Below are 15,858 nucleotides of genomic sequence, written 5' to 3' on the forward strand. Positions count from 1 at the left end.
CGATCAAATAGGAAGGCTGTAAACGGCAAAAATGGGGTCAAAATCTGAACTTCAATCCAAAATGGCCGACTTCCTGTGGGGTTTAGACCATGGCTCCAAGAGACTTTCTTTTAAGTCCTGACATGATACAAATGTGTACAAAGTTTCGTAATTGTAGGTTAAAGCATGGCTTGGGGCTGATCATTTAAAATTTTCTAGGGGGCGCTATAAAGAAATTAGGCCACGCCCACCAAATATTGTGATGGATTCCTGTCGGGGAGTGGATGAAGATCCATCCTTGTGAGTTTAGAGCAGCTGGGCCTGAAAATGTGGAATTGAGAGCCAAACGTATGGCGATGGCGTTACAGGTCACTTCGCCACGCCGCCACGCCCACCTGCTCCATCAAAGCTGGTCGGGGTTGGAATCCTCAATACACCAACATGTCTTCTGTGTCTTGGCACAGTTTCATGTTGATGAGGTCAAAGGGGTGAGATAGCGACCGTTCAGAGTAAAACATGACACTTCCTTTTCTCAGGGGGCGTGGCCTAAGTGATGTCATCATTCGACCATTAGGTATTGTAGGACACCCGATGATGATAAATCACAGAAACTTTGATGCCTCTGTGAATTTCTGTGTAGGAGATATAGCAGTTTATGTTTTTATGGCGAGTAGGTGAACTTTGACCCCTGCTAACCCCCTTCAGCATACTCAAAAACTCACCGTTTTGATAACTTTAGATGGGACATGCCTTATGAACAGACTGACCGAGTTTGAAGCCGATCAATCGAAATCCCTAGGAGGAGTTCGAACAAATACGAAGGCTGTAAACGGCAAAAATGGCCTCAAAATTGGACCTTCAATCCAAAATGGCCGACTTCCTGTGATACTTGCACTATGACATTAATTGTAAATTTTGAGCATCTTGGGGAGCTCTACAAGTGTACCAAATTTCATGTCGCTAGGATAAAGTAAGTGAATAGCAAAGGGTCCTTTGAAAATTTGTAGGTGGCGCTATTGAGCCATTTCTTATGGGATTTTTGCGATGACCTTAAAATACAAAATTTTGAAACTCCCTTTACGCGTCCGCCAAGTTTGATGAGTTTTTGAATATGATAAAGCCCCCAAAAAGGCCCCTCTTTAGGGGGGCAGAATAATAATAAGAAACAGTAGGAAAACAATAGGCCTTCGCAGCGCTTAGCTGCTCGGGCCTAATGAGAAAATGATGTAAATGGGGAATAAAACAAGAGCAAGGTCAGATTCCTTATAGGTTCACCACAACTCAGTTAGGAGAGCAGGGATGTATTACTTGACAGTAGCAACAAGTATGAGCATTACTGCTCCCATAGGCTTAATATTGCCAACATCAAAATAGGTACTCAAGTCTGAAAATAAATCTATATTTCACTCTATAAAAACCACAGTAAAACCTTAATCTGTACTTTAAAAACCAAAAAAAAAAAGAAAAAATAAAGAAACTGTTGTAATGACTTGCCTCAGAACCTTAAGCAGAAATATAAGTCCCGACAAGTTCTTCTAATGATGGGCCTACAGAAGGGATTCACAGTGAAAGGACATTTTATATATTAAAGTATTAAAAGAACACACAAATCAAAGGTCCAGGACTCTGGTCGGATGCATCACCTCAGTCGACTCATTTCAGATGCAGAGCAGCAGTGGCTCCATTGCGAGGCCCCCTTGATGATGGAGCGCTACACCCTCTCACCATTACAGCAAACACTCATTCTGATGTTTGTGAAATATTAACTCTGTTAGACCTTAGTAATGCAACTTCCTTCCCAGAGTGTTCACACTGTTTTCTCTATGGAGGAGAACAGAGATTAAGGAGACTTTTAAAGAACTCCTTCCACCGCCTGATGATATCCTCACTTTCCCTCTAGAGTTTATCACACGCAGCTTTTTTTCCAGTGCCAAATGAAAAGAAAGCATTTATGTTTTCAGTATCTTGCATTCATGTAGTTCAAATTGACAGTGAGCTAAGCAACTTATTTTCTAAGATGGTTCTCACTGAAACCAGTGCAAAAACATTAGACTTCTCTATTCTCTGTATAATGAGCAACATTAAGTATTGTCCCATTATATAAAACACAGTAGCAAGTGAACCATGATGGTTTAATTCAAATATATGCATCATTACATTTTTAATCAAATGCAGTAGTCAATCAAATAGGTTTACTAAGTGCACCAATACTGTAACTTGAAATCAAGCTAGCATTCTACATGAAAATCCTTGAAGGTGAAACAGGAACAAATACTTAGCAGATGGAAATAAGTAATCATTAAAGATTAAATTGTTCACTAAAACACCACCTCAAAGCATTTTTCAGAGTTTATTAATATATTCATGCTGTACATTAAAAATACATTTGAGGGCAGACAGTTTAAAGAGGTTTGCCACTTAATTATAAGCTTAAAACTGAGCAACCTCTACTTGTATAGTTAAAGGTTACAATATAACAGTCACCTATGAAATATAAATACACGTAACACATTAGTCTTCCCCTTCTACCAGACGTGTTGCATCGTGTGCTTATAAAAATAAGAATCTATTATAAGTTTCAATGTTTAGAATTTTATATGCAGACATGCACAAGGAGCATTTAAAACTGGTGCTTAAATTAAAATATAAGCATAATGTATTAGATATACAGATAAACTTTGTGCAATAAATTTTCCAGCATAATACAAAAAGAAATTGTAGAAAGTCTTCAATAAAAAGTCCTAAAAATGCACTTAAATACTTTGTGCTGCTACTGCACAATAAAAACAAGCTTCTTAAAGAAACGTTTCAGGCATTAAGTAAAGGTGGAAATGTTTATGCTAACTTTTGATTTGCATCCCTGACAGGCGATTAAATCACACCGCGTAGTGCAGGGGTGAGAAACTCCAGGCCTGGAGGGCCGGCCTCCTGCAACGTTTAGATGCATCTCTACTTCAACACACTTAAGTCAAATAATAAGATCATTAGCAGGACTCTGGAGAACCTGACTGCACTTCAGCTGTTGAATTCAAGTATGTAGGACCAGAGAGACATCTAAGAGTTGCAGGACAACGGCCCTCGAGGACCAGAATTGCCAGCCCCTGGTGTAGTGCTTGGGTTAGTACCACATCCACTGCATCTCCCACCTTGTGCATCAGAATCAAAGTTCAACAGCAATGCACGGAAAAATAACAACCTGGGTCTTTCCAGCTAAAACTGCAGTTATGTTTTGTTTTCTTCTCTTCAGCCTCTGCACTAGTTGCATTTTAACTACCAAGCTTCTTTTCATGTTTGTCATTCAGTGGTCTTGTGAGCATTCTTGCTGAGGACCAAGTTCAGCTCGTTGAGCAAGTTTGCAGGCATGACTCCCCCAACACCTGGAATGGGTTTTTTGCCAGGCGTCTTGTTGCCAGTTTGAGGTAAAACCGGCGGTGGCAAGGGCTTGAGGTGTCCCGGCAAGGATGGAGGTTTCAGCCTTTGAGGCTGGCAGATGTCCACAGAGGTTCTGCGCTGAGAAACCTCTGGGATCTGTGACAGGTAGTCGGGCTTTAAACCTTTGGGTACGGTGTTGGTTTTGAGGTGAAGACCAGAGACTCTGGTTGTCCTCAAGTCAGCGTCTCCAAGAGAAACCCTCCTCTCTGTCAACTACAGGGAAATAAAGAAGATGCGATTGTTCTTTATATATTTTAGACAACAACATGTGGTGAAATGAAAATAAACGAAGTTTGATTATTTGACTTACATGCTTGCTGAAGCAATGGTTGTATGATGGAACCTTGCTGCTTTCTGTTACAGCGCCTCCTTTGGACGTTTTGAGATCTTCAGTTTCTTTGTTGGTACTGGTCATCTGAAGATCAGACCCGTGCTAAAAAAAAACACAGTAAGGACCACAAACCTCAAGAAAAATAAAGACTTCAGTCTTGTTCAGGTGGTGGTCATTAAATGTTTTTATTTGTATGAAGTTTATACACATATATTCACTTAGGAGAAGTGTGCAGCACAACTACGGTCCTGTGTATCATGTATTCCGAAGTAAAATACTGACACACAGAAATTTGCAAGTAGAGACGCTGAGCAGAAACACTGAGTGAATTGTTAGAAAGCCATTAAATTGTCACATTGTCAGGGAAAAATGTAAAAAAAAGAAAAAAAAAAGATATCCTCTTCAACCTGTAGGAACAGAACTGTTATGCTACACTTAGTTGATTTTGCAAATGACTTCTAGCAAACTGGAACAAGTCACTGTTGCAGCTGGTAGAGACGCAAATACATATCGATATTGACTGATGTATGGAGATCCAGATGGTACATCATTCTTTCTCAAATCATGTGGTAAGCAATAAAAATTGTGACAGTCTGTTTCTCCGAGGTAACCAGGAGAAAAACAATCTGAACAACAGCATCTCTTCCTGTATGGAAACACTTCAGAGTTTGACAAATGTGCTTGTTGGCTGAAACTGACTTCTATTTTCACAAATTAATTTGCAATTCCTCAGAGCTCCATTTGATTATGCTTTGGTTTAAAGACGTAAGGATCAATGTTGATATCCTGGAAGTGAAAATTAGCCTCAAGTTTAATCTAGGCATACATTTTTCAGAAATGGCCAACAATCAGATCACGAGCTGAGAAAAACAAAGACGCTGTCGTTAGAACTTACACTTTCAGTTTTAGTGCTTTCTTTATCAGGAGATGCACAGCCTATTGCTGTGGAATCATAAACTCGTCTGGGGAGAAAGTAAGAGAAACTGCAAACCCTAACTTCCATTTTTATATCTTCAATAGCCAAAAAGAAAGAAAAGAAAGTGCTTTCTTATCCGATTCTGAATCTGGTGATATGGGAGACACCCAGAAGAACAAACGGCTTGTGAACCAGTTTGAACCAGAAAGTTGTAAACACCACTAAAAAAGAAAGCCTCAGCTAACCCTGCTTTGAGAGCGTAACTCAGAGACGTTCATAAATATTAGATGGCATCACTGAATGAAGAATGCAGCGTTTAAAAACCTACATGCTAATACATCTGAATAGTTTAAGTCTGCAGTTATCTCGTTGCTGTTGATTTTTTCTTCCATTCAAATTTTCATCAATATGGCTGGACAGCATTGAGTGAGCAAACAGCTTCTGCAAGAATGCGCTTTGGAGGGTTGCACTCGTTATCACAACAGGCTGGGGGACGATTGTCAAGTCAGCACTCTCCCCTCTGTCTGTGCCTGCCATGACATGATTCAGACTTAAACATCTTTTTTGATTGATTTTCATCTTAAGATCAAATGTTGGGTGGAACTGAACTGAAATTAAAAAGGGTATAAGTCGTATTCATCAAAAATAACAGAAGTCAAAAGCCTGAGAGACATCAGTGTGGAAAGAATGTGTTATGAATGAGCTTCACTTTTACATTTGAATGACTCAAACCATTTTGCTCCTCCACGATGTCGCAATTTATTGAGGTGCACGCCGAGCACAGATGCAGATTCATGAAGTCCTCCTGAGTTCTGATCTCTGGCTACAGATGCAGATTCATGAAGTCCTCCTGAGTTCTGATCTCTGGCTACAGATGCAGATTCATGAAGTCCTCCTGAGTTCTGATCTCTGGCTACAGATGCAGATTCATGAAGTCCTCCTGAGTTCTGATCTCTGGCTACAGATGCAGATTCATGAAGTCCTCCTGAGTTCTGATCTCTGGCTACAGATGCAGATTCATGAAGTCCTCCTGAGTTCTGATCTCTGGCTACAGATGCAGATTCATGAAGTCCTCCTGAGTTCTGATCTCTGGCTACAGATGCAGATTCATGAAGTCCTCCTGAGTTCTGATCTCTGGCTAAACTTCCACTTCGACGGCGTCCCCCTTTGGAAACCACGGCGACCCCTCGGACCAGCGAGAGCCGTGGCTCCTTAACAAACCCTCATTTTATCGCCGCAAGAACTTGTCCTTGGACCTCTCCGCCCTCCTCCCAGCCCCTCATCAGCACCGACACTCATCACACCTCACGGTAGAGTGAGATCCAGCCAGCGCCGGTTGCTATGGAAACTGTGGGAGTACAACGCTTGCTAACAGGTAATGGAAATCACGAGAAACCTGAAGCCTCTTGTCTTACTTTCTGGTCCGCGTGTTTCTCTTTGCCCTTGGTGCGGGTTCTGGTGTCCTTCCCAGAAAGCTTCCCTGCTGGAAGCTGACAATCCTTATGTTTAGAGGATTTAGGAGGAGAATCCTAATGCTTTCAGCCCGCTCCAGTCTGCTATAGATTTAGCTGTTGCCGAGCTAAAAGCATCTCCAGAGAGCAAGAAAAGAGTGCACCGAAATAAACACCTTTAAAACAAATACTGCCTTTCCCTTTAGATCAATCTCCCCTGACAGCACTGCCCTTTTTACTTGCTAACCCAAACTAAAGCACTAAAAGGCTTTTACAGTAAGTACCCGTGATAAACAGCACTGTGCCGCAGACAGGTTCCCATAAAGAAGTGCCAATACTGATTAAATGTGCTGAGCACACACACACAAAAAAAAAAACCAACTTCAGTTATTTAGATTAGAAACGACCAGAAAAGGGTTTCGTTTATTTATTTTAATGAGAAAACACGAATCGCAGCAAGAAACGTCAGGAGGAGGGAAGGAGAAAAAAAATGCCTGGAGAATATGTGGCATCCATAGCTGCTCTGCCTGTGTTTGCTTTGGCCTGCATTATTTATGTCATATGTGCTGTGTCAGCGGATGACAGTGACAACACAGCGCTATGTCTGGGGGCTAAGCACCACAATGTGATTGTTACAGTCGCCTTGACCTTATTTTCACAGCTTTTCCACATAAAGTGATTTATGTCATTGTTGAGTGACCTCGAAAAACTTTACAGTCCTCTCCCTGCTTTATGTGTTTAATGTGCCTAACAGCGCTACAGAAATGACTGATTGGGCAAAACATATGATTCATTTATTTATACCTTCCACTTCTAATAACTTTAATAGTGAAAGTAAATTTATTCTGACATGAATCAGGCTTTTTTTTGTTTGTTTGTTTCACTCAAGTAGGAGAGGGGAAGCACGCAGCCCTGTTCAAAAGCTTTAGTTGGCAAGGGGGATAAACATTGTGTTTTGCAAACTATTCACCTTTAGTGTATGTGATGACATTTCATATTGCGCTTAAATTATTGTGGCTAATAATCGGATGCAGGTTAACTTTTCTGTCTTGAACCCTTTAATTCACAAGGGAAGAAAAATGTTGTTATTCTGCTGTGATCACTAAGCAAAGAGCTGTGGAAGAGTCCAGCTGAAATCACTTCATCAAAATGCACTCAGACACACTGTAACGTCCGCCCGTCCAGCTGCATGTTAATGCAAACGGAAAATCAGCCAATCATATTTCAGCAGCTCAATGCGTTTAGGCATCAGCACATGCCGAACTCGCTAAAGTTCAAATCGACAAGCGTGTGTTATATGACTTTGAATGTTTCATGATCATTGGTGCAACGAGTGCTGAATATTTTAGAAACCGGTGAATATGCCCAAACATCTGTTGGGGTTGGAGAGAATCGAGGGGAAAATATGAAGTGAGCGGCAGTTGTGTGGACAGCAGCTCAGATAACTGCTTGTTACAAACAAGGTGCGTAAAATAAAATCTCTGGCTGTGCAGCTTATTGAAGCAGATAAACCACAGCAGCAGAAAACCACACCAGGTCAATGTCTTTGTCCGCTTAATAAAAAAGTGATATTGAACCTACAACTTATGCAGGCTCAATTAAAAAAGGTCAATGTGAGGCTGGAAAGCTTTGTCTGGTCAAATGTAACGATTTTAACTACCGCGTTCAAATGGTAGGGTTGGAATCTGGAGAAAACGAGACGACAGCAAGGATCCATCTGAACTATTCAGGTCAGTGGAAATGAACTACTTTTAGCAGGATGACGCAACATGTTACAAAGCTCAAATGATCTAAAACTAGTTATTTGAACACGACAATGGGCCTACGATGGTCTAAAGGCTTCTGTCTTCACCAAAAGAATGCCTTTGAGACGTACGCAGCTAAACTCCAATTCAACATCACGGATTTTCAGCCACCAAATCTGCAGGAACTGTGTGACGCCACCACGTAAAGATCTAATGTAAATCTATGAGGAACATCTGGCACGAAGCTCTGCCACCAGTGCAGAGCTCAGTCAAAATATTGGCAGCATGTATCAGTGAAGACTTTTGCATAACAATCTTGTGACAGAAAGGTAGAAGACAGATGCTCTGACGAATCACTGTTCCATTCCTATCATTTGTCAGGGGAAGAAAATATAAGAGTAATGCTGACATTGAAACTGATTCTGCTGTGGATTACTCTCTAATCCAACAAAGTGGGCTCCCTCAATATTCTGTCCAAGCTGCAACAAATAAATAGTGAGATCAAAACGTCCTTCAAAAGTAAGTTCTTCAAACAATTCAACTTCACTTTGGAGAAGCTATGTATATTTCAATGCATAATGAAAGACACAGGTGGCTCATGGGTTGTTACAGCTAGTCAGTTACATTCACCTAAAAAAACAAAACACATCTGCTTCCGATATGCTTTTTTTTTTAACTTTTACTTCAGCAATACTGTTTTGAAGTAGCACTACTTTTATCTGAGGAAGAAACTTTTTTTCCCATTTGTTTGAAGGACCAGAACCACTCAGCCTTATCACCAATACTTTTTTGAGCAGACGTTTTTACTTCTACTTTTGTATAAATATATAATCCATATTAAAAAGCAAAAAGATTTTTTTTTTTACTTTGAAAGTGGAAAAAATAAATAAAACTTTCCCAAATTACGAAAACGCATCTAAAGTTGTTCAAATGTATGTTCTTTGCTGCTTTTCTAAGTATTTACGTTAGCAAAGAGCTAAACTGTCCTCGATGTTTTTAGCTGCGATAGACTGTACCTTGAGAGCGATGACGTCTGCCACCCAGCTGATCTGAGTCTCCCTCCTGTCACAGCAGAAGTGCCTGTGGGAGGGGAAACTTGGTCACATCACTCACACACATTCACCTATTTTCTACATGTCACTGCACATTATGTCTTCAAAGGGAACGCCTCAGGTATTATCATGAATGGGCTTGGCAAGAGGGGATTCACTATCATTAGCAGTCACCCAATTGGGTAATTTATCACACTAACAGCCCAGATGTGAATATATATTTCATACAGTATTTAAATGAGAGAACCAATATTTTGAAAATGTATTTGTTACATGTTTGCTTGTAATGAATACAAATACATGTTCTATTTGTTGTATGGTAGAGCGAAGGACAGAAGCTGAATTCCAATCCAGTAATGGTCTCCATCAGTCTACCTTTAAATTATATTCATTTCCTCTGGAGGAGAAAAAAAAAGTACATGGAGGTAAAAACTGTGATTCAGTATGTCAATTAGAATGCAGTACTAACAAAAAAAAAGTTAAAACTGAAATGAATTCAGGTCCTGCTCAAATTATTTTTGGTGTAAGCTAGGAAGAAGCTATAAAAAATATGTTTTGTGTCTCACACACTACTAAAGACTCATATTAAAATTGCACATATACACAATTAAAATGTGACACACAAATACAATCTTTCTCTCAAACTGAAAAAATATTGCATATATCACACACATATATCACACACACACGCAAAGCATACAGACATGCTATTCTGAATGATGGGTCGAAAATGTATGTGTGTGAACTAACACTAGGCTTGATGAATGAGTGAATGAATGAATGAATGAATGAATGAATGAATGAATGAATGAATGAATGAATGAATGAATGAATGAATGAATGAATGAATGGGATTGAGACATGTATTTGTGTGAAAGACAAATTTTTCTGTGTGAGAGGGACTCATTTTTTTGAATGTATATGCGCAATTTTAGTATTTTGTGTGTGTGAGAGAGAAAATTGTATGTGTGTGTGACACTTTAATAGTGTATATGTGCATTCTCAATATTTTGAGTGTCTATGAGTCTTTAGTAATGTGTGTGAGACAAAACAGCTTTGACCTAAAACCGCCCGTCATAATAAGCAGAGAAGCTGCTGTACAGCCGACAGAGGCCTCTTTTACTTTCCCTTGCTGTTTTATGTGAATGTTTTCACTTTCAGAAAAGATTTTATAAACTTGAGTCATATTTTATGTCATAAAATGTTGGACTAATAATCAGTTAGACTCTGCTTTCATGATTCCCATCACCAAACTGAGAGTAAAAATCAGAGCTTTGAATCAGAGCTTTGAGTTGATTAGATTTTGTGCAGGACTCACCACTGATGTTTATCTGAGTAAACTGTGAAACCCCAGCTGTAAAAAGAAAAAAAAAAGACATGCATCAGATAAAGCAATTTCTGCGCCATTAAATCTAAGAAAAACATTTGTGAAAATAGTAAATGGTCTCAACTTATATGGCACTCGCTAGTCATACTGACACATTCACGCATTCACACTCACAATCCAATCGCAAGACTAATAATACTCTACACTCTGATTAACACAAATCCCCAAACTTTAAACCTATAAAAATTGTGAAGTAAGTATCGTACACACAGGAAAAGGTCAAAATCGTTTCGCAAGCGTGTAAAGAACAGATCAGGAAAAACTCATTTTGAATGCCTGCTGCTTAACTGTGCAATTAATTAGAGCAATTCCGATGCATATGTTTATGCATGAGCACCCAATGTCCTCCAGGCAAAACACTATACACACAGCACTTGCTGCTCATCTAAATAAACCCAAAAGTATGGAGAAGCATAATGTGTAGACAAGTTAGGCTAAATGTAAAACCTCTGAAGCCTGGAGTTCACTGTACAACCTAGCAGGAACCAGATGCTTACATGCATCAAATAGTTTTCCTAACTGTCTGGTGTTTAGTGAGACCAAACTTCTCCTGTTTCAGGTCAGAATGACCAAAATGTAACATTTGCTAAATGGTACACTAATAAGAGAAAGAATATGTCCAACATCTATTTATTACCTTCTTCAAATCTAATGTTTACATACAAGATCATCATACAGCTCAAGAAGATGTGTTCAGTGTCCTGAAGATTTGGTCCAAAATTGGAAAATGAAAGCCAGAACAAAAGCTGAGACCTTATGAAAATAGTATATTTCCATCAGGTCCTTGTTAGACAGCCTGCTGTAAGCTGCCTTTGCTGGTAACTGTTGTTTCTTTGTTTAGGACTCCTATTTTGAATCAAGAACGGAGGTACTACTTACAGGGTTGGCCTTGTTGTAGAGACTTATTCATCTTTGGAGGCCAAAGTAAAGGGCAGTATTAAAAAGAGCCTGGATTGCATTGAATATTCTAGTAGTTCACAAACATAAAATACTGGAAAGGATGCACTGTGTGCATGTTTTAAAATGTGTGAAAATAAAAACCCAAACATTTTGTCTAAATCCAGTTTCACTTGAACAAACCCCAGCAGTGCGCATTTCATTACATTCTATTTATTAGCAAGATCATTCACTTATTTTCCAGCATGTCAAAGTGATATCATTCAATATCTTATCCATTTCTAACAGCGTTATTATATAAACTTTAACAGCGGATTAATCTGCACACAGGCAGAATAGTGTAAAATACCAAATTTCTGTGCTTGAGAAACTTTCACAGCTATAAATTAAAATAGGCAAAAGAGTGAAGGGGAGAACAAAGAGAAAAAAATAAGAGGCAGGGACCGAGAGCCTGCAGCTCCACTCCTGCGAGTTGAGGCAGCCGATCCAACGTCGCATCACAGTAGGCCGCTCGCAGACAGAACCCTCCCTAATGAGGTACTGAAGCGCTGGCTCTCCTCACCCTCTCAACACAACTCTCTCCATTTTCCTCAGCACTCTGTCTTTATTTCTTTATTCACCGTAATGCCGCTCCCACAGCCCACTCAACAGCACCTTTATGATAGCACGCTGCACCATCCTCTCTTTTCTGTCCCTCTTTGCCTCCCAGTCCTTCCCTCTTATCCAGTTTTTCTCCCTATGAAGCCCTGAACAATGCATCACCACTCGCTGGACTCATTTTTCACACTTCCCCTGGCTCTGAAAATTCTGACATGGAGAAAATTATGAGGAATTATGAATACGCAACGTGAGTTATGGGGTTGGTTTCCGACAGATTCGCTCTTTGATTCAGCAACAGAAACTGCTCCAGCTCCGGCACGTGTCGTGAGCTGCGATAAATTAACTATTTGCATTTGTGAAAACAGATATGTGTTAAATCAGTTTCACTAAAGTTTAAAAGAAACTGGTGTTCTATGTTTTCTATGAGGAGAAAAAAACTATAAATGAAGTATTATAACAAGCATTATAACAGTGGTCTGTCCAAATCAAAACCAAATATTCTGTTATAAGGGAAGAAAAGATTTGGTAAGAATGTGCGCATCGTTTCTTCCTCAAACAGATCACTCTGAGAAAACCGGAGAAAACTTTGAATATGGCTTTTCACAATCAAATCCAGAAATGGAGAAATAGATGTTTCATCTAACAATCACCATAATAACATAATGGTGATTGTTACCTGATTATGTAGCAATCAGGTAATGGTGATTGTTACTTTTGAAATGAAAAGCACAGAACCTTGTATGTCTGAAAATACCATCCTGACTATGAAGCGTAGAAGTGCCAGCCGCATGTTCATGGGTTGTTCTGCTCCAAGAGGGACAGGTGCACTTCACAAAATAAATGGAATCATGTGACGAGGTTAAGTTTTCTAAGGGGGCAATTAGCGCTAGTGAACGTCTGCAGACAGACTTGAGGTGTGTTTGGGAAAAGCAGTCAACAGACCTGCCTCTGATACTGCAATTCTTTTAAGAGACATTAACCAAACTTCCAGCTGTTGCCAGAAACCTGTATACCAAAACAATCAACCCAACAATCTACCCGTTACTAAATTCTCGATTGCATTTAGACACATCACACAAAGATCAGAAAAACATGAAAATGATTTAAAACTGTTAGTTTTTTCTTTATTTGAACAACTGAGAAGTGAGGGAATGAAAAATAAATACACACAGAAGTGTGTCACAGACTGCTTGCTTACGAGCAAACGACAACCATAAATTGTCCTTGACCAGAATCGGGTGATACGTTTCAATATCAAGCAGCTCTAGACTTTAATTTCACAGCAGCTGCAGTCACACTTAAATTGAACAAAGTTTATTTTGCCGCATTCAGTTTAAGTTTGTTAGGTGAATGACGATGTTATGTTCTGGGTCCTCAGAAAATCCTATTCGTGTTCATGAATCCTGTTAGTGTGTTCACGCACTTCATTGTACGTACATCTGGACTTCTAATTTGCTCTGAATTGTTTAAAAAGACGTGCTGTCTCCGGAAGATAAAACTGTCAAGATCCTATCTATTTCACAACAAGAAACGTTCTCTTTAAACTGACTGCAAGTCTTTTACAGCATGGTGAACACCGCTTTACTTCAGAAGGACTTTCCCTCTGTTGGATGTTCCTTTTTATTCCCAGTCACGTTACTGACATGCTGCAAATTTTCCTAATTATTTGTGAAATGTTCCACAGGGCTTCTTTTGAACCTCACACATTTTCATCAGCTTTTGCTGGCTTTGTTACAGACTTTTTTTGATCTGTGTTGCTGGAATCAAATCCTACATAAGACAAAAAGCTCATAGAGGTTCAATGTGTTTCTTTTGTACATTTTTCTTTTACCATCTATAGAAGTTTTTTAATTATATTTTTTATGTTTTTATCACTCAGGTATTTTTTTTTTCAACCAAGATAATTAAAAAGATGTTATTAATTTTAAACTGGATCATTTACTTCACAAGAAATAGAGCCAAGCAAAGTCGAAAATAGGGAGATATCGCAACTGATATCACTGTGATATCAGTCACCATCACAAAATTTTATAGCATTGAGCTACCTTATCCTGAGTGCAGAGTATAAGCAATTTTTGCCAATACTGACTGCGTATAGCGATATTGCTCTGTTAAATTTGCAATATATTGTAGAGAGTTATTTACAGTGAGAAATATACCTGAAAAGGTGAACTTGAAAGGTGATCAACTTCTCATGTAGTACAAAAGTCTCCCGAATAATAAAAATTTGTCGTTGCTAACCTTGCGTTGGATTATCGTCGAAAAGGCAAATAAAAGTGGAGGTGATGGCTTTTTAGCAACAAATGTTAGGCTGTTGCGACTTTTTTTCCCTCAGTGTTTTGACTTTAATCATGAAACAAAATTTCTCCTTTTTTCTCAGCATTCCAACTTTAATCTTGAAAACTTCAACAGAAATAAAATAAAATAAAAATAACCACTATTTTCTTCTCTTTAAGTGAACCCAATAACCCTTTCCTTTAAAAAAGGCCAAGCAGAATTCAAAATTTATTTTGCCACCGGGCAAGAGAAAGAGAACAAAAAAATGGTAAGGGAATTAAGAAGACTTCGCATTGCATGGATTGCTTAACCTAGCATTGGGCCACAAGACTAGCTAGGGATTACAACACACAATAAGCAGGGTAATGATGCATGCAACACATGTTAGAAAATTGCACGAAACTCAGTCACCATATCTCTGTGACGACCAGTAGATGCCAAAAGTGATGCCAGTAAAGATGTACTTTTTTCCCCTTACTGTCGCAAAGGTCAACATGAGGAGCTCACAGAACCCAAGTGGGACTCTAACAGGAACTCTGTGGTTTGGTCAGATGAGAACAAGATTGAGCTTTTGTAGATGATCCAAACAACACCAACAAATGTGGCCACTACTTGTCGTCTTCAACGCATGAACAACGTGGTAACAATTCCTAATTGAGAAGTTGTTTACTCAGATTTGTCCAAAAAGGCTCATGTCATTCAAATGCAAACTGGACAATTAATAAAGCATTCTACCATGAATCCCTGACATTCATGTTTACATTATAGCTCGTTATTTTACACCTATTTGCTCACATCTTGCACCAAATGTTCGATCTACACCTACAATAACTTTAGGTTTTAATTGGATTCTGTCAAAGTCTCTCCACTTCAGCTGTAGCAGTTTTTCTCACAGGTAAAAGATAAGCGTGAACACACAATGCAACAAATGCCACAGAGATAAAATTCTAGATATATGCATTTGGTTTTCATTTCTAGACATTTGTAGATTTCAGAATTCAAAGAAAATTTTACTGCTCACTTGGATGGAGGTTTGAGCTTTTTCTTCAGGCCCAAGTAGCATTTTACCCTCTTCAACTGAATCTCTTTCTCCGGTTTAGTGTTCTGTACAAAAAAAAAAAAAAAAAAAAGAGAGAGAGAGAGAACAGACAAGAGAAATAAGACACGGATGAACATTTTGGCAATAAAAACATGTATAAAGAAAACATTACGAGGTAAACTAAAATCACGAAGTAACAATCACAGAAAAGGCAGCAATCAGTTTGAATCATTACCGGCAAACCCAATCCTCCGACTGCCAAAGAACAAAGTGAAGGAGAACAAAGCAAACAAAATCAAAGTTAGAGCTTGCTTCCGACACCTACACATCAAAACCCACACCCCGTTCTCCGTTTCATCCAGCATAATTTGCACTAAATACAGACCTGGCAATAATTGCAGAGGCCAAAGAATATCAATTAAATTGCAGTAACACTTCTAATTTACCTTGTATTTATGCAGTAATTAGCCACATTCTTCTGCAACCTCATATTTAGAGAAACTCTCTCTCTCACACACACACACACGGTTGAATATATTTATAAATATATCGTTCCTACTCATTTTGCCTCCTACCTACACAACCCCCTCCCACCCTACAGGCAGCCCTTCCATCAATTATTAACACTTCTTCACACTCCTTTACGAATCCCATGTTTCAACTGCAGAAATGTGCTGAGAAGAAAAGCCCTCCAGGGAACTCGATCCTGCTGGTCCTCTCTCCCGCAAATTCTGCATTCTTTCTTTTTTCTT

The 15,858-nt window shown here is 39.1% G+C and overlaps 1 protein-coding gene across 4 annotated transcripts in view; it reads right to left on the reverse strand.

Annotated features, from left to right (window-relative positions):
• Window positions 1-2,133: 2,133 nt before the first annotated feature.
• arap2 (ArfGAP with RhoGAP domain, ankyrin repeat and PH domain 2) overlaps window positions 2,134-15,858 on the reverse strand; it is a 130,900-nt gene continuing 117,175 nt past the window's right edge. For all 4 annotated transcript variants that reach the window (XM_055060298.1, XM_055060299.1, XM_055060296.1 and 1 more), the window contains 5 exons: window positions 15,089-15,171; window positions 10,225-10,260; window positions 8,871-8,934; window positions 3,722-3,844; window positions 2,134-3,624 (listed from right to left, as the gene is read on the reverse strand). In XM_055060298.1, coding sequence (XP_054916273.1) covers window positions 3,274-3,624; window positions 3,722-3,844; window positions 8,871-8,934; window positions 10,225-10,260; window positions 15,089-15,171 — 657 coding nt within the window. In that variant the 3' untranslated portion in view covers window positions 2,134-3,273. The remainder of the gene's footprint in view (window positions 3,625-3,721; window positions 3,845-8,870; window positions 8,935-10,224; window positions 10,261-15,088; window positions 15,172-15,858) is intronic.

The sequence above is a fragment of the Poeciliopsis prolifica genome, unplaced genomic scaffold (genome assembly GCF_027474105.1).
Source record: "Poeciliopsis prolifica strain line A6 unplaced genomic scaffold, Auburn_PproV2 SCAFFOLD058, whole genome shotgun sequence".
Classification (NCBI taxonomy): Eukaryota; Metazoa; Chordata; class Actinopteri; order Cyprinodontiformes; family Poeciliidae; genus Poeciliopsis; species Poeciliopsis prolifica.